General features: G+C 44.6%; 2 protein-coding genes across 8 annotated transcripts in view; one reads left to right on the top strand and one right to left on the bottom strand.

Annotated features, from left to right (window-relative positions):
- Window positions 1–1,045, top strand: part of PGAP5 (Per1-like protein PGAP5) — a 65,216-nt gene extending 64,171 nt beyond the window's left edge. For all 5 annotated transcript variants that reach the window (XM_075676280.1, XM_075676283.1, XM_075676282.1 and 2 more), the window contains one exon: window positions 887–1,045. In XM_075676280.1, coding sequence (XP_075532395.1) covers window positions 887–1,024 — 138 coding nt within the window. In that variant the 3' untranslated portion in view covers window positions 1,025–1,045. The remainder of the gene's footprint in view (window positions 1–886) is intronic.
- A 2,023-nt stretch (window positions 1,046–3,068) lies between these two features.
- LOC142565624 (T-box transcription factor TBX20-like) overlaps window positions 3,069–26,637 on the bottom strand; it is a 200,036-nt gene continuing 176,467 nt past the window's right edge. For 2 of the 3 annotated variants that reach the window (XM_075676278.1, XM_075676275.1), the window contains exons 3-7: window positions 21,648–21,921; window positions 15,869–16,039; window positions 14,257–14,333; window positions 12,946–13,055; window positions 3,069–11,143 (exon numbers count right to left, since the gene is read on the bottom strand). In XM_075676278.1, the coding sequence (XP_075532393.1) occupies window positions 10,686–11,143; window positions 12,946–13,055; window positions 14,257–14,333; window positions 15,869–16,039; window positions 21,648–21,921 (1,090 nt within the window). In that variant the 3' untranslated portion in view covers window positions 3,069–10,685. The remainder of the gene's footprint in view (window positions 11,144–12,945; window positions 13,056–14,256; window positions 14,334–15,868; window positions 16,040–21,647; window positions 21,922–26,637) is intronic. The other variant, XM_075676276.1, reaches the window with a different exon arrangement.

Genomic DNA, 26,637 nt, shown 5'->3' with positions numbered 1-26,637 from the left:
CACCTCTCACAACTCAACCTTCTGGCATTATATTTTCACTGGATGTGGGTTACAAGTGTTTCTGCTTGGAATTACATTTCTGATCATTTAGTGCCTTAAAATCCAGCCACTAGTGATTAGTCATATTGGCTGCACGAGGTGTTTGTTGTTTGGTCATGTGAGCTTCAAGGTTATGCGCAGTAATGCATTTAAAGCAGATGGTAGATTCATATTCATTTTGTAACATCAAAGATTGAGGTAGCTGGTTCTGCATGATTTAAAGTGCAATAGCACAACTTCTTGAACAATGACAGAACCGTCTGTTCCTTGTATCTTCTTCGGTTTTGTCCTTGCTCAAGAAGTTGCACTGTTATATTGTGACTCATACTCAGTCCTTTTTTTGTTGGGCAGAGGTTATCTTTCTGGCAGACTTATTTCCTGAATTTCTACCTCTAAATGCCTTATTGCATCACGGGCTATATACAGGAATTATGCAATGTAATAATGCCTGTGCTTGGATATGTTTAATAGTAGTTTAACTTCAGGGATATTCACTTGTGATGTTGCCTGTGCATATCTGTAACTGATGAAGTTCCCATAGCTTATATATGTGATAAGTTCAGCATGATTTTCTGTGCATGCTAATTACACTGATTAAACTTATAAACCAGCATTGCAATTTACATGTTGCATGTATAACTTTCTCTGTGAGTATCTGGACTGGAAGCTGCTGAGTGCATTATACGAATGGGTTTTACACATGTGGAAGAGTTGAGCTGTACAAGCAGTTAGTCACACATTGCATCGTAGTGTTGAGACTGCGGTGTTTACTGATGTGAAAAGTGATTTTTATGGAATATGTTAACAATGTCTGGTGCGCTTTTTTCTTTTTTACACTGTTCCTTAGGCACTTTTTACACCAGATGACATGGCAGTATCAAAATGCTATATACCCAAGGAGACAACTGTGATCTTTCTGTACATTGCAGCACTGGTTGCACTGGTTATTTCATCACTACGGAGTCCCCATAGAAGGATCTGGTGAAATAAATTTTTTTCTTTTTCATTAATGGTAATGTTTATTATCATCATCATTGCAATAATTATTTTCTTTATTCAAGGTATGCATTATGTGCATGTTGTTTTATTTTCAAGGAAAAGTGATAAAGGACAGGGTGAGTGAGGAGCATACATATGCCCTGAGCACTGGTTTATTTCAGGTACATTTATTCTTTCAAGCCACTGTGAACACATTCTGTCATATTTACTGCTTATTCATTCTATCTTCTTTATTCCTTTACCAGTTGATGTGTTATCAGGGAAACGCATGTTAATAATTTGGTCTAACTTTGGAAGTTGTTTTATGTCAAGGCAAGTTGAAATGTGATAGCCCTTCAAGACGAAGGAAAAAAGCCAAAACAGTTGATCAAAAGCATGATCAAGAGCAACAAACAAACAAAAAATAACTTGAAAAGCGAGAGTGTCAGAAGTTAACAAACTAAAGAACAGTGAAAAATGGCAAAACGTGCCCTGAGGATTAAAATTTGTAAAAATAAAGCTATACTAAGTCTCAACGCAAGCAAAATGGTGAGCAGAATGAAAGTACAGGACAAGAGCACCTGTGAATTTGGCCCTTTCAATAGAGGTAAATGTTTGTAGCACTGAACTAGTCAGTCTGTAGCCAAGCCCTTTTCTAGAAAAAGAAGCAAATCAAATACTGATACAGGCTGGTCCAGTGACGCCAAAAATGCCTACAAATCTCACTAATAAAAGAATGGCATACACTCACGCATGGCACTATGCAAAGCCAAATTGCTACCTGAGTTAGACTTCCAAGTTCTTTACATGTTTACTAGACAATTGTTGATGCATCTAGTTGAATGACTACAACACACCGTGGCAAGGGAGAGCTGACTCTTCCCACTCTTGCTGCCTTATTTACACTGTGCCACCAACTCTTCTGATGGCCTGCTAGGGTGGCTAGCCCTACCGCTGCTCCCTGTAGAGTTGCCACCTGGCTGGTTTTTCACCGGCAAAATAGTTCTTTTCCTCACGGTGCCAGCTGCCCGTCCTAGCCCTACACTGGCATGCCATTTATAGTTTTTGTGTTCTTCCTCAATCGTCACATTGATCGCAAACACTCTGTTGGGCATTCATATGTAGCAAACAACTCAATTGTCACATGAGGATTCTTTCCTGATTTTTTAATAAACTGTTCACTGCCATAAAACTGTCATGTTATCCGATTTTGTAAGACTAGGTCCTCCATCCTTTCACTTTTTATTTTTTCTTCTGAGCTTTTCCCTATTAGTTCCATTGCAATTCTTCTGCTTCTGGCCGATACATCCTCTCGGCAGCTACCCACTGTTGGCACTTATTGCATCAGCTGGCATGACCAGTATGGGCCACATGAGCAAAATGGACACACAATGTTAATTCTCTTTCCCCAACTCAACCCTGGGTTGCGGAAATGACTGTGGGTTGGTGGCTTTACCCGCTAGTCCTCCTAAAAATTTAAAGTATGCGCCAGATTTACGTAAGGGCTCTCAAGTATGTGCTCCACGTATTACCACTTATTTATTTTCATTTTGTTCATATTTTTGCATACTGTACTTGTCGCAAGAAGCATGCCTGTGCCTCCCTTTCCAGTGCATCTTTTTTTCACTGAAAAGGTGGCAACCCAAGCTCCCTTGTGTGGATGTTGCGGTGGGAGAGGAGCAGAACGTCCATTTGCTGTCCTGCAGTGAATTTTGCTGTGATTATGTCCAGTTTTTTCTTGTGCCATGGAACACTTTGTCAACACAGATCCACGAAGAAATCGTTACTTATGTGCAAAAGTTTAACTGCCTATATGTTGTTACAGAAGCCGTAGCACAGCAGCTGTTTGCTGTGTAGCTATTAGTATTATTTTGTTGATAGGCTGTTTTATGTATGAGTTCAGAGCCACCACAAAGCAATATTTGAATATTTTGGATGACTATGAGGATAGTAGAGCTGTGCACAAGTTTCACTGCAGCAGCAGTAACATGCAGGTGATGTCAGTGCGTGCACATGCATACCAGACAAAATATAAAAGATAGAAACCCATGTTGAGAAATAGTACATGTTTATTGGTTTGATGTCACAGTGTTTCTGCTCCATGTTGTCAACAAGTGCCTAGAAAATGCTTAGATCTTGACATGAAAAACAGACTGCGCACCTGAAATTTCCGCATGTATTTATAATCGGAAAAGACGGCACATCTACAAACACTATTCACAAAATATATATTTTACAAATGCATCCATTGTCGCTGACTGGGTTGCGGCAAAAGGACATTGCTTGTTCCAATACCTCCGCGAGAACCCGTCGATAATGAATTTAAAAAGAAACTATGTACAGAACACAATTGTTTCCACTTTTGCACTTTTTATTTCCTCTTAACATACTAGGTCATGTGTAATCATTTGAGAAGATCTAGGAATTTAGTTTGCTGAAGTCTCTGCGTCAACCACGCTCCAGTACCAAAAGGGAACATCATCATGTATAGCCTCTTTCACAACAAAACTTGGTACGTTTTGCAACATTAAAAAAAAAGAGTTGTATATTTGGCTAGCAGGAGTATCATGCATACATTTGACTAAATGTTAGATAAGTACTTCTCATGTCTCCTTACCTTGTCGTCCCTATTTTATTCCTGATATCTCTCTCTTGTGTGCGGATAGGAAGCATTGTAGAATGCAGCATTGTACAAAACAAACCACAAGATAGCATACCTTAGCATGACTGGAGCGTGACAGTCGGAGTGGCTTGAGCAAACAATTCTCTTAAGGGACCTTCACGACAGACCCAGTATCTTATGTACTTTATGTTGTGTGCTATCTCTAATATTTTACCACTTAAATACTACTTGCACCCGCATGTATGTGTACACCACATTACAACTGCAGGTGTCAAGAAGGCTGCTGCTCAAGCACACATTTGCACACACACATACAGAGAGTGCTTTAACGATACAGTGATTCTTGGTTTCCCTTAGCAATGGCATTCTACAGAGAATATAGGAGATGCTCATAGCCAGCATTTGAAGGCAGTGATTTGACTCTCTGCTATCAGCAGACTTAGATTTTCTTTAGTCCATACACCAAAAATTGAGAAGCCCTAGTGCACTTACAAATGTAGCAAAGTTTCTTTTTTTTTCTTTTTTTTATGTCTGATAGCCATTGCTTAGAGTTGCCCTCCTTTTTAAGTATAGTTCACTGAAAAGGAAATGTGCGTCTGTTGGGCACAGCTTGATCTTGGTGTCTGCGCATTGTGCACTCAACATGTGCATTTTTCTCAGTTTTTTTTCTTTGTACCCTTACAAGCCACCGCCAGCTGTTAGGCTTTCAGCATAACGAATGAAACCAATGTGATCGGGTTACACTTGTGTGGACATGTGTATGCACGCCAAAACAGCATTTTCGAGAGGTTATCTTTTATGTGGCAAGCAACGTTGACTAGTGAAAAGAAAAGAGTCCCCCTCCGCATGCTGAATAATATATTAAACTTGACAGCTGGCACACGTAAACAGTGATTCATTATTCAGTCTCAGTTTGATAGCTGGAATCATTGGCATAGCCAGGGGGGAGTGGAACCCCTTCCTCCAAAAAAAGATTCCTGACAACCCCCCCCCCCCCTTCTCCCCTTTCTTATGGAACAGAAAGTTTTTGGAGGTGGGCTCTGAAAGAGCGACATAGATGAAAGGGGAAGCTTGAATGTGAAAGCAAGGCAAGGGCTAGTGGCGGTCCGAAGGGAGGGGTGGGGCCATAGGGGCGATCGCCTCTCCCATGCACAGAACATTGCGGCCCCACTCGTGGCGCGCCTCTACCTCATTCTGGATCGTGTTAACTATAATTACTGAGGGGGGATCCGTGCTAAACATACCACACACAGATAAAGATGGGACCAGCACGTGCATAAAGCTTTGGGTCACCATTGCTCCCTACCAGGCCTTCATGCCATTGAAGAGCTTCTCATTTCTAGTACTTGACCGAAGCATTGACCACGCTGTGCAGAAGAAAAGTGTTCGGAAAATATTGCAACTTGCTTGTATAGGAAACGCATAATGAGAACCCCTTTTTTTCTTCTTTTCCTTTCCATTGTCTCTGACTTTCATTATGTTAATAAACTTCGGAAGAGCTTGCTGCTAGGCTAGTTTGTACATGCTGTTATGAATGAAAACGGGTAAAAAAACGGAACAGGAAAGAAAGACCTATAGAACACTGATTTGCGCACGGCAAAATTTATCAAGGATGGGGGTGTTGGGCCAGAGAAGCTAAGAAACCACCACAACAAACAGGTGGTAGGGCAGGTAGGTGAATGGCCTCGCAAGTCCACACGGAAACAGCAGAAACAGGAATATAAGAATGTTAGGGGCCACCGCGCCGTTTAACAACCTGGTGAATGAAGAGTGTGACAGTGACTAAAGGAAAATAATTTTAAGAAGGGGAGTGGGGTGATAGATACGAGAATGGGGGAGCACAAAAGGCATCAAGAACGAATTTGGCAGAATGCGGATAATTGTGGACATGGGGAGAGTGCCTCGTCACTGCCCGATCGCTCAACACCAGACAGCCATCTCCAGTCGCCTAGCTGAAGTGCACCTACCCCATCGTAACGTGCTGCTACTGTGGAGAGCCCATCCTAACTAAGTGTCTTGGCAATTTTCAGAATAGATGGGTGTCAGGAGACACGACACTTTAAAATTTCGCAGAGCTACTGGCCCTTGTTTTACTGTGCACTACGAATGCCATAATTTTTAGAAAGGCTTCTAAACAGGAAGCATCCCTGCTTTGGACTGCCTGCCTCATAAATTCCCGAGTGTGATCAAATAACAATGTGCATCACATGATGACTACAATACCATGATTGCAAATTACTTCCAAACATCTCTTCAAACAAGTCGGACAGTGGGTCACTGAAAGTAAGTGAAACTTGCATCATACGATACTATTGAAGTTCTAGTGTAAAGCTTCATCCCTGTATTTTTAATTCTAGAATAATATAGCATGCCCATAACGCCAAAAGCGGGATTGAGTGCTAGGTGACTTGCAAAATAGTGCCTGCCCTCTTCCGCATGTAGCCGTGGCTGTGTCACTCACTAGAAGATCTGGGTGGAAAACAACGATTATCTCCACTGTTACCTAGGCTGCAAAAAGCCTGGCCTGCAAACAAAACACACGATAGTGCGCTGTCTTGTTTTTAGTGCTGTTTGTTTTTCCAAGTCATGTACCAGGTAGACATCAACATACATTATATAAGTGCATCAATTCGTAAACGAAACCTTAGTTATTTAATATCATTTTTAGAAATAGCATTAGGATGATAGCATAATTTGATGAAAAGTGGCCTAGCCTTAACAATGAAAAACTTTTGTCAGTGGTTAAGCAAAGTGTTGTTTCCACAATGCAATAATGTGCATTCTTGTCTGGGGAGCGCTAGGAGTTCATCTTTTGCGTGATGTACAACCTTCATACTTGTATATCTTTAGAGCCAGAGGTAAAGGAGGGGGAGGAGTGGTAGTTGTCGACAAAGAATCTCCCCCCCCCCCCCCCCCGAGTCACTGGATGGAATGTTTGCAGCTTAAGGTGGTTTCTTTGCCTTTGGTGCAGTGTGAGTTAAGCTGGAATGTGATGAGATTTGTAGCATCCTTACAGTCAAAAAGATTCTGCAGTGCACTCAATGGAGGAACAATTAAGGTGCTTTCCACTTTGTATCACTTCTTTCAGACCACTTGTATTTAAGAAACAAGTCTTTGCTATTTAGAGAAATTAACATGATATTTGAACACCGAATTGACTGTTGGCAAATGTACCTGGTACACGAACTCCATAAAGTAACACTTGGTATGTCTTCAGTTTAAAGGCTCTTCAAGGGATCTCATAGCAAATTTTAAACAAACTTTAAGGACACAAGAAAGACTGATGGCCCATTAGAACATGGTTTACTGATAAGTGAACAATTTTTCTGTGAAATTGTTACACATAAAGGGGGAGACAGCTGAACTAAGCCCATAAGATGGATCTACGCAGGCAATTTCATTGCTTCTTCTTTGTGCCAAAGTCTTTTGGGATGTCAAATGATTACCCTTGCAGAATAACCATCCATCGTCAACTGTGCCACATAAAAGTGATGTCATTTGTTAACTTTGGACCAAAAACAAGAATAACAATAAAATATATGTACTATGTGCCAGGAATGCTTTCCCATCAAAATTCTTCATTCGAGTTTTAGGGCCACATTGTGTACCACCAGCCCTTTGCAACTTGTCAAAACAGTTTGAAAGCCTTGGCTGTACTTCATTGAGCCAACTAAACTGATTTCTTTGTTAAAGAATGATGGCTTTCTTTTCGGGCAGACCATTTAAGTTAAACAGGCAATCCTTTTTATGTCGTACAAATGCAACCAAAATAACATGTCTAGAATTGCTTAATTTTACATTTTGCTTGATTAGCTTGTGAAAATTTTGAATTGACAAGAAAAAGTATGAGAAGTGGGTAGTGAATACCAAAATGTTGGTGAAGAGAGTTTATTAAAATCACTCTTAAGGCTTCATCAGTTTTGCAAGTGTGTTGCAACAACCTTTTTTTTATTTAACCCCACACATGTTAGTTGCCCTATGTGCTCCCATCTCTGAGTCAGGTGTGCTGTGGGACTATTTACTCAGTAAAAGCGCTAACGTGTTAAAGGGCTCAATTTATTGCACCATTGAGCAAGATGCTTTGCTGGGAGAGTTAGTGTGTAGACATGATGGAAAGTAGTGTAAAAAATAAGGGAAAAAGGAAGGTGACAGCAGCACTCTGTCCTAATGTCCTCCTTTTTTCCAAATTTTTTTGTGCTACTTTCCGTCATGTTATGGCAACATCTTGCAGCATAAATCTCAACCACATCAAGTGCAGTGTTTTAAGCACACGTGAATGCCTGGCATTTATGAATTGTACTGGTTTATGGTTGTCTCTCTTGGATGTACAGCTTTTACAGAAAAATGAGAAGACTGCGTATGCGTGACAGGAGCTGTCACTGCACTGAGGCTTCCAGAAACACTGTGCTCCAGCACCGTTGCTATTGAGGGGGACAGTGCTCTTCACTCTCTTGAGCTTCAGAGCACTAGGAGTGCGACAGAAGCTTTGCATCAGGTTTCAGCCCTGTTCTTGTCGCTTGCACAGTGGCTTCTAAAGTTTATGCCTAGACTGTGTGCACTGAAAATATGGCATAACATGATCACATAATTGTTGATCTAATAAAGCACACTGTATCAGACTTGGAAATTATAAAGAAAAGGAAGGGAAGAAAGGACTGACATCGAGCCAAGAAACGGGGCTGTGACAATGTTCTCTAACTTAACAGTACTAACCAATTTAGCAAGTAATCTTGCATGTGCTTGTAGCTTACACTTGGAGTTCACTCTTTGAAACTATGGTTATCGTTCCAGACTGCCTTTCCATGATCTTATTTCAGACTTAGAAGGTGACCTTGTACTGTTGATTCAAAGGAGCTATCTTGCGTTGCAGAAATGATTGCCATTCAATATTTCATATTGAGAAAAAAAAATCAATGAAGAAAGCATGGCAACTATAACCTGTTTTGTTAAATTTATGCAGTGCAGCAGAAGATGCAGATGTCAGTAAATCAGGAATGACAACCACCTACATGCCTGGGCAGTAAGTGAAGGACCTGCCCATTTTTAGCCACTAATCCTCCCATGACCCTTCTGTTCAGCCTGTTTCACTCTAAAGTGGAGTAGTGGCAGATGATGGAGAGGCCCCCCTTCAGGTTCTCATTCCTGGTTGGCCAAGAGGCTTCGTTGCAGGGATTTAGTGAGGTGGAATATACACCTGTTACAGTGAAAGCACCACAATACTCCTGAAGCCTTTTCCCATAAGTAGAAAGTTTCATGACACTATGTGTGTGTACCAATGGCGACTGTAGGCAGAAACAGCCAAGACACATCAGTGCAAGATTCTGTCATTTGTTTCCCATTCAATGTTATGAAATGTGTTTCTTGGTAACTACTCTCCAGCACATGGCTTTATCTTGAGATTAACACCTCAAAGCTTTGTCGATGAGATGTCTTTAGTTTTGATCTACTGCACCCAGTGGATGCTCACTTTTTAGCTGCTATAGAGGCTCTTGCACAGCGAGTTGTTCATCTAGGATTGCTGCAATCGTCTCTGCATCATGCGAGTTTTTCTGCTGTGAAGTTCTATCAAATGTTTATATTGTGAAGCATTAATATAAATATACTTGATTGTTGGTGGCACACAATGACAAATGACCAAAGAGATAAGCTGAAAGAAAAATATGTTGTTTAACTTTCTAGGTCCAGCCATTCTTGTTATGCTGTTTTCACTTTGATTTATAGAATTGAAAGTCAAAGGAGCTATTATTGAAGTGGGAAGTACTTGAGGATCAGTGTGGGCCAGGACTGAGGATGGGGAACAGGGGCAGCAATCACCTCCCAAGTTTACGGGGCAACTGTCCCTAGAGATACGAACTTAGAAGTGACAAGCTATGTAGAAACCTTCACTGCACTGCATTCCTTGCAGAAGCATTTACTTCTACAAGGAATGTAACTGGGAATACCAGATACACGTTATGCAAGTACTCGGCATTGGCTCTATATTTAAAATGAAGTCACAGACTACAGCTTTCATTAAACATATCTTAATCTAGAAATGAAAGCCAGCTGATAGTAAGCCTCCATGAGCCACTAACATAAATTAAGGCGGTTGCTGCTGGGCCAGAAGGCATACATAGCGGGAGTTTCAATGTCAATTAAAAAAACCAAGGGAAGCAAAGGAAAGGCAAGGTTTAAAAAGTGCACGCTCACGGAAAGGTTGGTCTTTCATTGCTGTTGCCAACATTCAGCTCCAGTCTGGCAACCAGGGCTGAAAATGATGGAAGCCAAATACTGAAAATAATTTTTCATAACTATTAATGGTAGTCCACACTGTCTCCTCCACATTGGTAGGTGAGGTAGGGAAAGGTTAACTGGGATTGATTTGGAGAGGTTGGTACAGCTGTTCCCAAGTCATCTGCAACCTCACAAGAGGCAATTGAGGGCCAAATGATAATTGTGACAGAAAATTTATACAATTCATTTACTGCACACGCAAAGAATCGTGACTTGGAATTCGACTTGAGCTTTAAAGAGTTGCATCTGAGCTGCATGCTTTCAGATAGGATGTACAAGAAGAATGCACATTGGTGCCGGCAGTCGAGCACGAGTTTATGGAAAGAAGGGAGAAACTATTCTTTGTCATCACAAAGTGCAATCTGAATTGGCTCATGGGCCGATAGTTATAGTCCACCCGTAATAACAGTGCCAAGCTACTAGAAGCTGTGGCATACAAACACGCCGTTAATTATTTGGTACACAGAAGATAATGGGCTTTGTGCACAAATGACAGTGGGAAAAACCAGCAGATTCCATATATGAGGATGCCAGATTCCCAATATCGACATTCCCGGAAGTGGTGCAGATTCAGCGTCGCTACAGAGCGACACATTGACCTGCAAGCTAATGGGCGCGTAGGGCATCGTACCATTGCCAAGGGCAACATACAGTTGAGCAGTTCGTAGTCCCTTAGCATGGTTGCGACTGTACAGATGCGGAACTGTCTGTTCATTGCACTGGCCACTCACTGGCGCACACCGGGCACACTGGACTGCTGGCGCGGCAGCGTTCACACTTGCGGCGCGGCAGTGTCGTATTCGACGGGGCTGCCTTCCCGCGGCCCCGCGGCGGCGCTGAGGAGCCGCGGGTGGAAGTAGGGGTGGAACTTGAGGCCAGGGTAGGCGGCGGCAGCGGCGCCTGCGCGCGGTGGGTACAGCGGCGGCCCGGGCGAGCTGGCACTGGGGGCTGCGCGGCCTGCCGCCGTCGGTGACGTTGGTGGCGGTGGGCACGGTGAGCGCGCAGGCGGCACGGGTGCTGCCGCTGCAGTGCCGGCCATCGTGAAGGGCGGGAACAGCGTGCGCGGGAAGCCCAGGTAGAAGCCGGGTAGCGTGTGCATCTGCTGCTGCTGGGCGCTCATAAGTGCCGTCAGGTCGGCCATGGCCATGGGCACAGTGGGTACTTTCCAGGGGGAAGCGCCGTTGGCCAGCAATAGGAGTTCGCTCCCCGTCGGCAGTCGGCCCAGGGCTGCTGCGCACAAGCGCGTATTGAGCACCGGTCACTCCACCCGGTGTCCCGCTCGTTTACGTGGGTAAACTTTATAACCACGGCGACAGAGTTCAAGCTGGGCCACGCGTATGCGGACGAGCTTTCACTCTGACAGGATTTCGCGAAAATCTTTGCAACAACTTTTAGTGGATTGCAAGTCTCGGGTAACCCACTCTAAATCCCGCCTATACAGCCACGGCCAGCGTAGCAAGATAGCCCATGCTGCAAGCATTAAGCCTCAATCGCACGCGTACGTACTCGTGCTCGTGTGTGTCACGTCGTGTGTATGCAAGAACACGTGCGTGCGTACAGGGGACGGTCACTTTCGGCGTTATCGCTTTCGGTGCACGCTTATTGGCTGTCTGAGCAAAACCAGGTAAGCTGATTGACCGGTTGAGCACTACGTCATGCGAGAGGGATAGCATGATAATATCGCCGAAAGTGATCGTCCGAGAATACGTTCCATAGCCACAGACGCGGGAATTGAATGGGCGATTGATAGTCAACCTTACCACTGTCTTCGGCGACGTGCCTCCCTCTGCATAAGTTGTACTACACCTCTCCCCAGCACTCAGTTCCCTCAATAATCAAACATCGCCTTCATCCTGGTGAAATCGCTGCGTCGACGTATCCTGTGCGTTCCCATGAACTGCTGTCGTACTGTTTTCATTTCGTCAAAGATCGCGAACAGTGCGGTACATAAACATCGCATTAAAGTTGTGATCCGTGCGGTGCATGAAATAGGCTATGGTGTTGCGCTGCTGAGCTCGAGGTCGTGCGTCCGATCGCGGTGGCTACGTTCCGATGGGGCGGAATGTAAAAACGCCTGTGCAGCGTGCGTTAGGTGCACGTCAAAGAAACACTATAGTGGCCAAAATGGCGTGCCTCATAATCAGATCGTGGTTTTGGTACGTAAGACCCCAGAGACCCCGAAACGATTTTGGCGATGTTTTACAAACGTACTGAGTCGTTAGAGTAAGACCTTCTGATCATTAATTGACGCATCTAAGTGCTCCGCGTAAAGCGTGTAATTTATTCTAAGGTTTTAAAGATGTGCAACGTTGCCGATGGCAGCACACTGCTCGGCGGAATTTTCAGCCGCCCCTACCCATATGACGTAAATCACCCAATTGACGTCAGTAGGGCGAGCTATCTGATTGGCTGCCCAGGGCGCGTCATCGATAATTTTTCCGACTTTATGGTGAACAAATGATGCTCGTAATAGTTGGAATGCTAGTTAATTTGTTTCTATAAAAAAAAGTAACAGGAAGAGAATGCACAAAAGCAATTTCTCACTACACTTAAGCACTTCCGGCACACAGCAAGCGTCGTCTGCTTGTGTTACAACGTGCTCCATTTTGACAAGAGCTCCGCGGTCAGAGTCGGTCTCAGTCTTTTCGCGAGCACTGTACCCTACGCGTCTACAAAATTTATCCGAACCGTTTCAGGGGCCCTTTAACATATATGATGTTACATGTTGCGTAGAATCTCAATGAAGACAGTTGTATGCATAGTATGCTTAATTAACCGCTTTAGGAAACCTTCACATAGATTCAACATGCGCGTTGCATCTGCTTTTTCTTTCTTTCTTGTTTTAGTTATGGTTTAGCCTATAGCGGTTAGCGACATTCCATTTCCCTCTTCATTCTTTTTTTTTCTTTTTGGCTGGATTCGGTGCACTAGCTTCAAAACTTTTCAGAACTGTTGGGATAAGAGCCACAACTTTGTCGACCGCATAGTTGTCACTTATGAATGCACGCGATAGGCAAAGGGGGATTACGTACCACCTGCAGTGGCGAGAAATTGGTGCTCAGGTGGTAAATCTCCAGTCATAAAAGCCCTGAAGGGCGAGTGTCGAAAAGCATGTTCTCGAAGTAAAGTCTCCACAGATTCCCTGAAACAAAAAAAGAATAAATGAGAAGCACATTCCTTATGGGGGCCAAGCACAGCGATCAACGTAGGAACCACAAAACAAACGAAGAAAAACACTGGTCGTGCCTGCTTAGGCGAAGGGATCAATGGTGCTATGCATTGCTGGTAATCGGATACACGCGGACAAGGACAACATGGCACAACAGTGCGGAAGCTTGTCAGAGCACATTGTAGAGCGTTTCCCAAAATGTTGGTTTTAGCAGAAGTCGCGAAGCCGAACGGGGACTAAATTTATGACCAGCGAATGAGGCGCTGTGTCCATGAGAACGAAGTACCGGTTGTGGCCTAAATCGAGCCGTTTAAGGCAGTCACATATTTGAATTTTGTCCGGTGTAGAGAAACTCAGTTCTCATAAACAAGCTTATTGATTTTGTCACAAAGAGCACTCGTTCCTACTTGCCCGTGCGTGCTTCCTTTTTTTTTTCTCATCTGTTTTTTCGCTATATTCATCATGTTAATTATGACACAATTTCAATGATTTTTCTTACCCACCGTGGTTGCTTAGTGGCTATGGTGTTGGGCTGCTAAGCACGAGGTCGCGGGATCGAATCCCGGCCACGGCGGCCGCATTTCGATGGGGGCGAAATGCGAAAACACCCGTGTACTTAGATTAAGGTGCACGACGATTTGGGGCCTCGTCAGGTCTTACCGCCTTTTGTCCCGGTCCCCTCTTTTCCTTGAAAAAAAGAATAAACTTCACTTCACGTTAAAGAACCTCAGGTGGTCCAAATTTCCGGAGTCCCCCACTACGGCGTGCCTCATAATCGGAAAGTGGTTTTGGCACGTAAAACCCCATAATTTAATTTTTAATTATTTTTCTTAATATTTTTTATGAACTTGTTATAAGCTTGTCGCGAGGTGAAATTTATTGCAGGAATGAGGGAGGTGTCGCGTTTTGGCATTTTGCATCTTTGATAGGTCTCATTGTGGCAAAGTGTTGGAGGCAGTAGTGTAATAGTAAACTTCATTTAGCTTATAGGTGAAACATTGTCTCAAAGTGATTGGATGAACTCTGAGTACTGGGAAAGAAATAGGCTGCCGTCTTTGAGGAGACGAGGAAAAGCCCCGCCCTAGAAAAAAAGAAAAGAAAGAACGCAGTGACGAGGGCGAACGGCGAGGGGTGCGGGGGCGCGACCCTCTGCAGTGATTTTCATGCGGCTTACCCTTCTAGGTCTGTTAGCCTTGATGAATCTCTAAAGCCCTTGGCGAATGGATTGCTGTCTATCTTGAGTTTGGTTATCTGAAAAAGAGCACACAAGAGATAGAGCTATTTGTACAAATGGCTAACACAACAGAGCGAGAGTTCCGGTACACCGTTAAACAGCCAGATGCTTAACGCTGGATCAACGTATCCATGGACTACATTTACTGTGGTGCGAGGGCCCCTACTTCAGCTATGAGAAACAGTACAACGTCAAGTCGCTTGCCAATGGTTCTAAGCTCTATGGCGGTTGTTACAAGATGCGGAAAAATTCATTACAAAATCTAAGTATCGCTTCTAGTCAGAAGTAGAGCGTCCTTCGTGCTTACATGGCCAGGTACTACCCGTCTTTGAAGCAACCTTTCGCTACGTAAATGCAAGTAAAAACTAATACATCAACGTTACCGGAAACAGTAGTCTCTGATGCGACATGTTTGATGATTCTCTCTTTTCATGTCAGGATACGGTAATCGGATACCATAGCTCATAATTTTTTGTACTCTGGCTCGAAAAGCGCATTTTGTTCGCTGTACACGCATTGCTTTTATATCGCGAGCTGCGGTTGACCGCTAATGTATGAGTATAACGTGGGTGGTCGATGGGGGCTTCATAAGCACCTAATTCAGCAAAAATCAGCCTGTTAAATGCTGTACGAAGGATCCTCATGATTATATGTACTGCTTTGCGTAGTAACATTAGATGTGCGGATAATTAACTGGGGAATCATATTCAAACACCGTATTGGGGCATTGATTTTCGAATGCTCAAACGTACACATTTGCGTTATCATGTACCGGAAAATATATCGGTTTATTGCAATCTTGGCACTAGTGTCACTGATTTCTTATTTACTTATATATGTGTTCTTTAGAGATAGAAATATATATTTTATAGAAACATGTTTGATAAAACCTGAATAAGGTATGCCTGTTTAATAAATTAGGATATCGAACACACAGCACTTCTTTACCGATATTTATGCAAAGCTATAACGAACTGAGCACTGCATATATCGTACTCCAAGCGGCTACAGCGATCGTCATAAAGCCGCTTGCAGCGTGCGGGCGGATTTTTTCTAGCATGGTTTTATGTGGTTTTACGTGCCTTTTTGTTTGTTGTATCTTGATAGTCAGATTGCTGCGTTTCTTAAGCGCGTTGCTGAGAGAGTCGGGTCGCTAAGGTGTTTTAGCACGGTTGCGCATTGCACCTACAATTGCGTTGCGACCAATTATAGGTAACGAGTCCGTGTACACGGTGTAACGAACGCTTGTAAATGTTCGCTATAATTGGGTTCAGGTATATTGCATATTGTATATTGCAAGGCTAAGTCTTGGGTGGCTTGGTACATGGTAAGTATTTAAACCAGCAAACTAAACGCACACACAGAGAAAAGTTCACAGGACCATGCTGGAATCGTCATGTGCGCTTCTTGTCTCTGTGTATGCGTCTAGTTCGCTGGTTTAATTATTTACTTCATATATTGCACTTTTCATGGTACACTGAAAGCAATTCATTATAACGTGGTTATAGCATGCATGTATGTCTGAGCAAGGATCACTGAAAGTACAACTCACTAGTTGATTTTGATATGCTGTGACAGCGGTGAATACTGTTTCTGGGAAGATATAAGTGCGAAATTGCTCCGCTTCTAGGTCTGTTATGACAGGTGGATTTGAACAGCAGTCTGGCCGCAGCTTGACCAAGTGAATACGTGGCTGATACTTGTGCATCGAATTCAATACGATCTGCAACAGAGAAAGAGATTTTGTTCATGAAACAGATCACTAGCAGGCAGTCTGGTGCTTCAAATCTCTCAATCACTGTGGGAATCACAAATAGTAATGATTTATCTCGTATAAGCCACAATATGTGCTGAAAAAATATCATGAGTGACTTTCTCATAGCAGGCTACAACTCGTTTATGCAAACTGCAACAGTGGTGATCATTGGGGCTTGTTGAACTTGGACGGGTGCAGGAACATGGAAGCAGCTTTGATAAGAAGGGCGGAATCGGCATCTGTCACTGTAGCTATACTATATCACTTAGGCTGTTATGTGATGTGTAGCGCACACATTACCAACTAGCCCATTAGTCTGTCAATTTAGACTGGCGTATTACAGCGAAGCTGTATGTGGCTAGCTGATTCGTCCGTCTGTCGCCTGTACGCCGAAAACTCCGGCGCAACCGCATGCGCGAAAAAAGAAAAAGAGAGGCACGCGATTGGCTGTGCCAGTAGTGACGTCGTTGCTCTCCATCGCAACCGAGTGCGCGCGCAGCAGTTTCTCTGCGGCTCCGAAATGAATAGGCCACGCGTCATAAGTACTCCTGAGGAGTAGGCAGCTTTCGATCAGCAACGCCGCGAGCAGAAACGGGAACGAGCTCGTCTACGCCGTGCCGATGCTGCATCCCGGGCACAAGGACATGCTTGTTCAGCCGAGCACAAGCAGCAACTGCGTACCGAGGATCCGGCAGCCTACCAAGCCGTCGTTTAATGAACCGTCGGGATTAACCCATGGCAATAAACACCGGAGCCGCACGTTTAAGCTTCGTTGGTTAACCATCTGTACAGAGTGCTTGATGGTGATCTTTTTATTGTCTAAAAACCCTGTTTTCTTTAATTTGGCAGAAAAATGTTGGTGATTATATACCGACCATAATAAAGGCCGCACTTTCGGAATTTTGCAGCGAAACCTGAGCGCCGTACGTGAGTGCGACTTCATGGACTTCAAAGTATTTTCCAGTATTTGGGCCGCCTTGGCAGCAGCGAAAGTTAGATGGTTTATTCCATTAGGAGAGTAGCGTTTACTGGCGTAATAAGTCAGCTTTCATGCAGTTCGAAAGGGTCAAATGCTGGAATGCGGTTGTAACAGATCATGTACAGTCGAGTGCGAAAGTCTAGAGACCACGACATGTGCAAAAAATAAAAGATAATTTCTTCTAGCACAGCCGTGCAGCGTGAAATTGTATAAAAGCAAGACGCTGGTCAAGCAGGCGCACGAGGGGAGTACACATGATTTCAGCCTTTATGCCTAGGCTGAGAAGAAAAAAAATTAGTGGCAACTCTGGCAACTTTTGCACTCCTCTGTACATACGTATAAGTACGCTACGTAGAACATATGAGATGCAACCACTGCCAAGGCACCGGGCACTACATGACAGATCAGTGCTGCCAACCTCTGAAGTCAGTTATCCCTTCACTATTATAAAAAAAATTCCCTAGATTTCCCTAACTTTTATGTAATATACAATTGTTGATGAGCATATACCACACTTTCACATGCAATAAGTTAGGTGTAGGATGTCTACAGTCGGGCACTCAAGTCTGTTGCCTTCAGGTAGTGAAGAAGCGCTCGAACTGCTTTCTGGGCTAATGAACTGTGAGGCCAGGCTCCCAAGATCTTATGCTTCTGTAAATGGCCTGTCGTCCAGTCTATTCAAGACACACTGGAGAGTCTGACGTTGGTTATCAAAGCGAGAACAGTGGCACAGAAAATTACTGACGGTCCCTTCACACTTTCACTTAGCGCACATTGGTGAGTCCGCCATTCCAATACGATAACTGTAGGAGTTAGTGAATGCTACTCCTACCCACAGCCGACACAGCAGTGTTGCGTCACGTCGTGAAAGGTTTTCTGGTAATTTAAGTTTCAGTGGTGGGTCGAGGCTGTATAAACGACACTTAGAGTTCTGTGGTGTATGCCAGTAACTTAACGTGATGGTACGAGCGAGAGTGCGAAGCTCTCTTGCAGCTTCTACTGTCGATAAAGGTATCTCTCTTTCTTTCCGTCCCCATTCCCCTCCCCACTTGTAGGGTAGCAAACTCGACTCAGTCTGGTTAACCTCCCTGCCTTCTTCCCTTCTCCACCCCCCCCCACACTTGTTCAGTTTGTCACCATGATTTTTGTAAATATTTACTTGTTTGTTATGCAAAGGGATTAAAAATTTATAGTTTCAATTTATTTCCAAGCTCGTTTTATAAATTTAAATAAGTCGCTGCACCCAAGCTGAAATTATGTTGCAGTACAAGCCGTGCTAACCAGAGTTATTCATGTTAACAACACAGCCTCCTGCTTGAAGCTACATTCACAGTAAAGTTCTTGTTTTGGCTAGTTGGTGCATTCTTGAACACATAACAGGGCAGCGAGAAAAAACAAGGACGAAGAAAGGTACGTACACAGGACGAACGCCTGTGTACGTACTCCTCTTCGGCCTTGTTTTTTTCGCACTGCCCTGTTATGTGTTGTACATTCACGGAACGAAGACGTCAGTACGTTTATACTCGCTACACTTGCAAAACAAATTTGAACAGCAGTGGCATGCCCACATTGGCACGGAACTTCATTTGAATTGTAAGGAAGCTGGCGCCGGACTGCACCGGGTTACAGAATATGTGTTAATGCCAAAACAGTGTATCCCTTCACGACACCAATATAAAGTACGTGCAATTAATTTTTCCTCTACGCTGCGATGTACTGACTTAGCAACACGACGTTTATGCGCTTACAAGACCTTTGCAGCGAAGCACGTAGACGCGCGTCCAAATTTTTGTTTTCTTTCCTCTGTGCCAAAACTCAACCAAACACGTGACCAATGGGACTGTGCAATGCGAATTTGTTGCCCTGCCTATGGACAGTAAATTTGATCGCACAGTGGGCTACGCAGGGCCCCGGCCGTCTAGTCGTGCTCAGCGCTATAGGTAGATATGTGTCCGCGTATGCCGAGGTTTGCAGGTGTTGCTTTCTTTGGCATTGCAGCACACGTTTGTTTTGCCGGCTAAAGATAAATATTGATTTAAAGGGGGCAGGCAATCCACACTTCGTCGTTCGCTTGACGAGAGGCGTTCACTGCACTGCAGTACGACCGCAAGTCATGCTTCGCATGACAATATGAAAGTAATTTAGGCTCACTGAAATCAATACAAGTCGTCACATCAGCAGTTCCACGTATTGGTCATTGTGGCGTCGCAGCGGTGGTTTCTCAAGCCTCCAAGTTTTTTCTGTCCTCCATGTCACAGCGCAAGGTTTCCCTAGATTTGGAAAATTGTTCCGAAGTAATACTTCGGATGCAGTGATACTTCGAAAGTCCCTAAGTTTAGGTAAATTTCCCTATGGTTGGCAGCATTGCGACAGATCCAAGTGTCTCCACTCTTAATAATAATAATATTTGGGGTTTTTACGTGCCAAAACCACTTTCTGATTATGAGGCACGCCGTAGTGGAGGACTCCGGAAATTTTGACCACCTGGGGTTCTTTAACGTGCACCTAAATCTAAGCACACGGGTGTTTTCGCATTTCGCCCCCATCGAAATGCGGCCGCCGTGGCCGGGATTCGATCCCGCGACCTCGTGCTCAGCAGCCCAACACCATAGCCACTGAGCAACCACGGCGGGTAAGTCTCCACTCTTATGAATTTCTATAGTCATGCTCTGACCAGCATGACTTGTCGTGATTGCAGGTGTATATTATTCAGAAAGTAAGAACAGTTGGGGGCTCGCGCATACGAGATCCACCTGCCTATATACTTGCGTGACTGGTGGAGCTGCGCACAAATATTAACTCAGGATAATTCGTTCACAGTACTGATGACAAATTTTCACTTTGCCACGTGGGGACCAATTCAGTTGAAATCAAGAAATATTCTGTTCTTGACCATAAACAGAAAGTAATAGCTTTTTTTAAATTAAATAATCTGTGTTTCTTCCATTATTTTTTTCTGTAGTAAAAATAGAAATATTCACTTATTCCTTTGGTTTTTCTTTCTTTTTTTACAGTGAGGCATTCGTGGTGGCTGGAGAAACAATTGAGAGATCGCATTGCAGTGGCTCGTCCACAGTATCGAGTGACACAGCTGTTCTAACTCGTCTTCCAGTATATTGACACCAAATAAAGCTAATATCGCAGTAATGGTATACTCTATGCTTCAGGATCGGTGCAGGTGCCTACAAATAGTCATTGAGGATGAAATATGCTTTGCTCATCATAATGGCAAAAAAGCTTATGAACTGAGCTAACGTTGGTATATTCTGCCGCTTCTGCCGCTTTACCGTTTAAGTCTCGGTCAATTCCGTCATAACGGTCATTCAACTATATTCTGTAGTATCTGATACTTTAAGCGCACATTTCCATTGATCTCTCTCCAACTGATGGCGTTCGACAGTAATGGACATGAGGTTGCAGATCCGGGGAGGAGCGGATGAGACATGGAAGCGCGTTCTGTACCAGGCAGATCAGGGCGAATGGGCATCAGCACGTCGGAAAACGCCTACGAGGAGAAACTTTATTTCTGGACAACTCTTAGCTCGTGGCTGTCGGACTGCGGAGGGTCGACGGTCGTGCTGCTGAGCCCATTCATCTAGACCCATTGACGTGTTTTATGTGGGACCCGCCGTGGTTGCTCAGTGGCTGTGGTGTTGGGCTGGTGAGCACGAGGTCGCGGGATCGAATCCCGGCCATGGCGGCCGCATTTCGATGGGGGCGAAATGCGAAAACACCCGTGTGCTTAGATTTAGGTGCACGTTAAAGAACCCCAGGTGGTCAAAATTTCCGGAGTCCTCCACTACGGCGTGCCTCATAATCAGAAAGTGGTTTTGGCACGTAAAACCCCAAATATTATTATTATTATTGTTTTATGTGGGCCACCAGCATTAGCTATGTGTAGGGCGTAGCTCTTGCGGCACGTGGAGCAGTCCAGCCCTCCCAGGTGCAGGGAAGGGATGGCAGGATGCTTGAGCGAGTTAAAGAGTGTGGAGAACAGAGCGCTCCGGGGCATTTACAGTGAGCATGGAGTACGTTAGGCTACTTGCCACATACTTGACACGCTCGTTTATCCCTGTTCTCAGGATGGTGTTGGACATAGTATCTTTGAAGCGGAAAATACGCAGTGAATTTTATTGCGTGTACGTCCCGAGACGAACACGGATCACACGGCACGTGGAGTTTTAGGTTACTATACATGCCTCACGAAGATGAAGAAACTTGTGCGCAGCATGTTACTCGATTGCTTGAACTCGGATTTGGCGGAAACTCCGTAAGCGTGCTCGCGAATCCGTCAGTGAAAGGAGTTCCAGACCATGCATGTAGACTACAGACAAATTGGCAACTACGTGTTCTGTACATCATCCGATTCGCATATCGTCGACGCAAGCGTTGTCCATATACTGGCGTTTCCGAAACTCACTGCTCTTATCGTAGCCGTACGACCTCTCCGATTCCGGGCTTTTCTAGCACAAGGCCACTTGTGCAACCGCGCCCATATGATGGCTGCAAAAACGGCCGCGATCGTGCCTCAACGCTGCAAAGCGCATTTACTAAAGGAATAGCAAATATCAGTGCGCTGATCCTGAAACCACTCACGTGTCCCTGCTTGTCCATCTCGTTGTTGGTGAGCTTGACCTTCTCGAAGGAGACGACCTGCTTGCGCAGCTGGTCCCCCGTGAAGGGACAGTCCGGGTGCGCGTAGAGGCGCGCCGGCGACGGAGGGTCCGCCTTGCCGGCCACCAGCCACGAAGACCGGTGGTACGCGTACCGGTACCGCTTGTTGTCCACAGGAACGATGTCTAGGAGGACCACGTAGCGCCCGTCAGGATGCAGGCCGTTGAATGAGACGCGTAGCGTAGGAAACATCCGCCTGCAGTAGAGTCATGACAGCGCCGGAATTCACGAATATCGACAGCACTGCATGCCGCGAACAAAGCACGAACTGGTGCGTTTGTCGGACATACAGGCGCGGTGTTCTGGGAAATATTTTATATTTGGCAGAAGCATTAAACTTTAATTATATTATGGGGCTATACGTGCCAAAACCACAATCGGATTATGAGGCAAGCCGTAGTGGCGCACTACGGATAAATTTTGGCACCGTGGTGTTCTTTAACGTGTCCCTAAATCGAAATGCGCCAGCGCTTTTTATTTCGCCCCCGTCGAAATGCGGCCGCCTCGGTCAAGCCCGTGACCTCGAGCAATGCCATCACAGAAGTGTTGATTTGACGTGCGACCGCTTCCGTTGTGTCGGCTAGACCCTGCGGTGCGCTTTAATTAATGCGGCCCTGCTTCTGCACGCCCTGCGCAAGTTGTCCGCTAGACATATTTGCATGGTTTTATTTTTCAGAAATAGCAGAAACGTACCGTACGCTACCTTAAACTAAGTTTATCCAGCGTTTCCTTCCCTTCTCGCGTCACTTTTTCCCTATCCCCCCCCCCCCATCTTGTATTCGTATGGGAACTGCGAGCGAAAAGTGATAAGGCTGTTTGTTATTCACTCGTTTCGCGCTGCGTCGGTTCTACCCATTCCCTGCCTCCTTTCCCCCCTCCTCTCTTCCATTCTATCTAACTTCCCTCTGGCAGCAGAAGCTTGATGTGGGCGAGTTGGTTTAACATACTTGAAGAAATGAGCGCTACAAAGACGCGGACTAAAAGAAGAACGTGTACGACGGACAGGCGCTAACTTCCAACTAAACGTTTGTTTAAAGAAACAGGACTTACATATATATATAGACACAAGAAAAGCACAACCGCGACTTCACGACTTCTTTATATCTGTCGCAAGAATATCTGACATTAATTTCAATTGCAATAGCGAATAAAACAGAGGCATCACGCCTTTTACACGAAATCACTAGGTGGCACACGCAAAACTAACAGTGCAAAAAAAAAAGGCCTTGAGTCCCTCTGGACTTGCACGTTGGTAGGAAGGTAAGCGATTAAGGAGGGTCACGGATAATTACAGCTGTCGAGAGGCTAAAGTGGCGACGAGCCGGGGGCTCCAGAGGGCATTGTGCACATTCGACGTGGTGCGGTCCAAACGAGTTCCTTGCGTCTCTTTTCTTCTCTGCCACGCTCCTTCCATATATATACACGCTCTGAACCACCCCCGATGCGGTGTGCCGGACACAGCAGCAGCAGCAGCAGCAGTGAAAAATTGTCGAAGGAAAAGGCAAAGTAAGCTTCGCTTTAATATGTGTACTATGTGGCCGAACTATCTGACAGGCGAGTTTGAAAGTTTATTTCGTACAGTTTTCGTGTCCCCTGCTTACTGTTTCATGCAGTTTTCTTCCATCATGTTTTCGTGCCATGGGACCAATGTTTACCGAGTAGAATGGGGTCGATCAGCTGATGCAAGACAAGGGTAATAGGAGATCGCTGGAAGAGGTCTTCGTCCCGCAGTGGACATAAAGAGATGATGATGATGATGATGAAATAACATGTTCACAGTGCTATGGAAAACGAGACACAAACATGCAGTAAGCAGGACGGGCGCTGGTCCTCGTCACGTCGTGTTTCGTGCGTGGGCCTCCTTATAGCATCGCCCTGTTATGTGTTACAACGCAAGTGACCGACTCATCCCAGTTTCATCAATATAAGTGACGAAGAACCACCAGAATGGTACTTGCGCAACGCATAATTAACAACTATTAGCCACTAGAAAGGATTCGTGAATGAACAAAAATAAAATCAAGGTTGTCAGTACAAAGGCAGTTAAGTGCAAAAGAAAGAAAGGAAGAAAGACAGAAGAAACACGAAATGCGGTGTTGAAAAGAAAGACTAATATAATCGTCATAGCTTCACAAAATATCACCGATTTATAATACGGTAACTGCCTACATTACTCGACAGATAACAGCATCAAGAGGACAGGCACACATATAGCACACGTTGCGGTCTACTTCGCGAGACGTTGCAACAGTTGCACAAATTCTGTTTATCTATACATGGGTAGAGGGAGAGCGCCGGGGTCAATACACCGAATGATGCAGGGTCGATGAGTACATGTAAGCTCTGGGGCGCGGCACCTCCATGTGCCAAGTCCTCTTCCCGTCTGACAACGGCACGGTGGGATTGGATGAGTGAGGCGGCATGCCAATCGGAATGGCCGATGCCTGTACGTTTTTCATGAACGCAATTTCGCACATTTGCGAAATCTAGTTATACCATACAAATGGTTAATTTAGCATTATCTGAACGTAGAGCTCGTTAGACATCATGTAACTGGTCATCAGTTTTAAATGAATTGCCGAAGCAAAAGCAAAAGAAAGCCATAGAACAGTCTAATAGTGAATAAAGAATTCACTTTCATTATCTCTGACAGGTATCACTTGATGTACAATAATGATTGGTTACTATGTAAATAACTAAAATCAAATTTTTTTTTAGTTCGCAACTTTAGGAAACATATTGCAATTCTAGAATTGAAGTCGGTCAGTGCTCAGGACATGTCCACCCACTTGGTGGCCCGAGAATACTCCATATATCACCGGTTTTGAGACATCCGTCCGCCACCCTGCAGCAAAAAGGATTAATTGACGTTTGACTAATCTGTTTTCCAGAAATTCTTATGAACTGCGAGAGGAAAAAATGTTGATGACTTGTTCATACTGGTAGCTTTGGAACATAACGACATGTCTAAGCGCGAATGAAAGAATTGTCCGCGTACTGATAAGCGTCATTATTAGAAGGCATATATTTCGCATTCGTTACGGTTTTACGAACCAGCGATTTACGTTACAATTTTATTTATTTTTCTCTTGCAAAGCGGCTCAACGAAGGTGTGCCATAAGCATAAATTCGAACGCGAACAGATAAAAACGTCATTACATTTCTTTTACACGTAATTACATGTGGGTGTGACTTCAAACCGTCCTGTAGCTGATTTATAAGCACGGTGTATATTCCGAAATGTGAATTTTGAAGACTGTATATGAAGCCACAGATGTTAATGTTGCGACCGCGGCGGGCAATGCCAGTGAGAGCAATGGAAAAAGTGTTCAATCGGCAAACAAGGCCATTACAGAAAGAATGAAAGACGAAGACAGCAGTGCCGGGTGCTTATGTATAATATTTGCTTTTTATACTGTATGCATGGGCTTTTTCAGGGCATAATCCTAAAAGTAGGAAACATGCCTACATGTATGTAATCGCGCTCATCTATGTTTTTCTTGCGTGCTTATACTATTTGTAGCACTGTACTGTGGCAGTGTATTCCTACTTTTCCAGTCAGATTTGTTGTATTCCCTGTTGACATATAGTATGTATATGTATAGTCTCTGTGTAAGTTGGTTACGGTGTTTGTTATCATTACAGTGCATACGATAAAGTCTTTCGTTATTATATGAACCATTTTTGTGTTGCTACGCTGATGTAAATTATGAAAGGAAGATTGACATCCACACGTATGTAGCACGAAGCTACAAAGGAACCCCTTACGGGTTTCTCAGAAAGAAAGTTTCGTAATTGAAGAAAAATTCGTCCTGGTCCGGGAGGAATTTTTCTTCAACTACGACGCTTTGTTTCTGAGAAACCCACGCGGGTTGCAAAGGTGGATTTCAATTTTCCTTTCATGAACGTTCTGCCACCTTGCGAGATTCCGCAGAACTGATTTGCCTTGGAGGGGCACATACCCAGAGACGCAAGTTGTCTACTCAACAAGGCTCAACAAAACATAGATGGGAGCCAGCGCATAGCCAGTCCGAGGAAGAGGCAAATATATGCGAAGAAAGCTTTCGGTTGCGTTGGTTTGTCGGGGGCGAAACACTGGTCGTCGTGTTCGTGGAAATGTCTGCGGGTCGAGCCGATAGTGAGCGTCGAGGCGAGTTGGGTCGAGTCGCCTGCAAAGAGTGGGTTGACTCGCCCAACCCGCTTGGCGGGATGAATGTAAACGCGGTCGTGTCGGGCTGGGTCAGCTCGACATGTGACGCCATACCCGCTCGAGTCGAGTTCATGTATAAACGAAGCTATATAGTCACTGAGCCGACGCGGCGGATCTTGCGTTTTTCGTCTGTGTTAAGTCGGGGGAAGACCCGTTGTGTCTTGTCCTGCGCGTGGTCTGTCATTGTCCACGCCTGTGCCGCTCTCGTTCGGGCTGCGCACGCTGGGGATTCCCGTGGCAGGGGGTATTCATGGCGCATACATAAATACGTTTTCTCGGCTGGTCGCGTGATTTACTATAGAGAGTGCTGCCTTATATTTCGGTTGACTGCCTTTTCTTTTTTCAAATTACATTTTGCCTTTAGTTTGCGATGTTATATCACCTACAGCCATCCTACTCTACTAGACTCCGCTCCTCGCATTCATAGCCATTGTTTCTCAACTTGTCGTTGTCCGTGCCTGCACTGCTTTCGTTCGGTCGTGCTCGCTGGAATTCTTGTGGCAGGCAGGCAACTCCGTGCTGCATACATGAATACATTTTATCGATCCGTGCGTGGGTTATGCTACTGTATGTTCTTCTTTCTTTTTCTTTCATTCTCTTCTTTTCATGTATACTTGTTAAACTTCGCCGGTGTTTTGCCACAGTTGTTGCGACCTTAAATCGTGGTTTAACATCCTCGCTTTCTTGTTGCGCTCTTCTTGG

The sequence above is a fragment of the Dermacentor variabilis genome, chromosome 1 (assembly GCF_050947875.1).
Source record: "Dermacentor variabilis isolate Ectoservices chromosome 1, ASM5094787v1, whole genome shotgun sequence".
In the NCBI taxonomy this organism is placed as follows: domain Eukaryota; kingdom Metazoa; phylum Arthropoda; class Arachnida; order Ixodida; family Ixodidae; genus Dermacentor; species Dermacentor variabilis.
The sequence above is the reverse complement of the archived record's forward strand: the minus strand, read 5'-3'. Positions and strand labels throughout refer to the sequence as shown.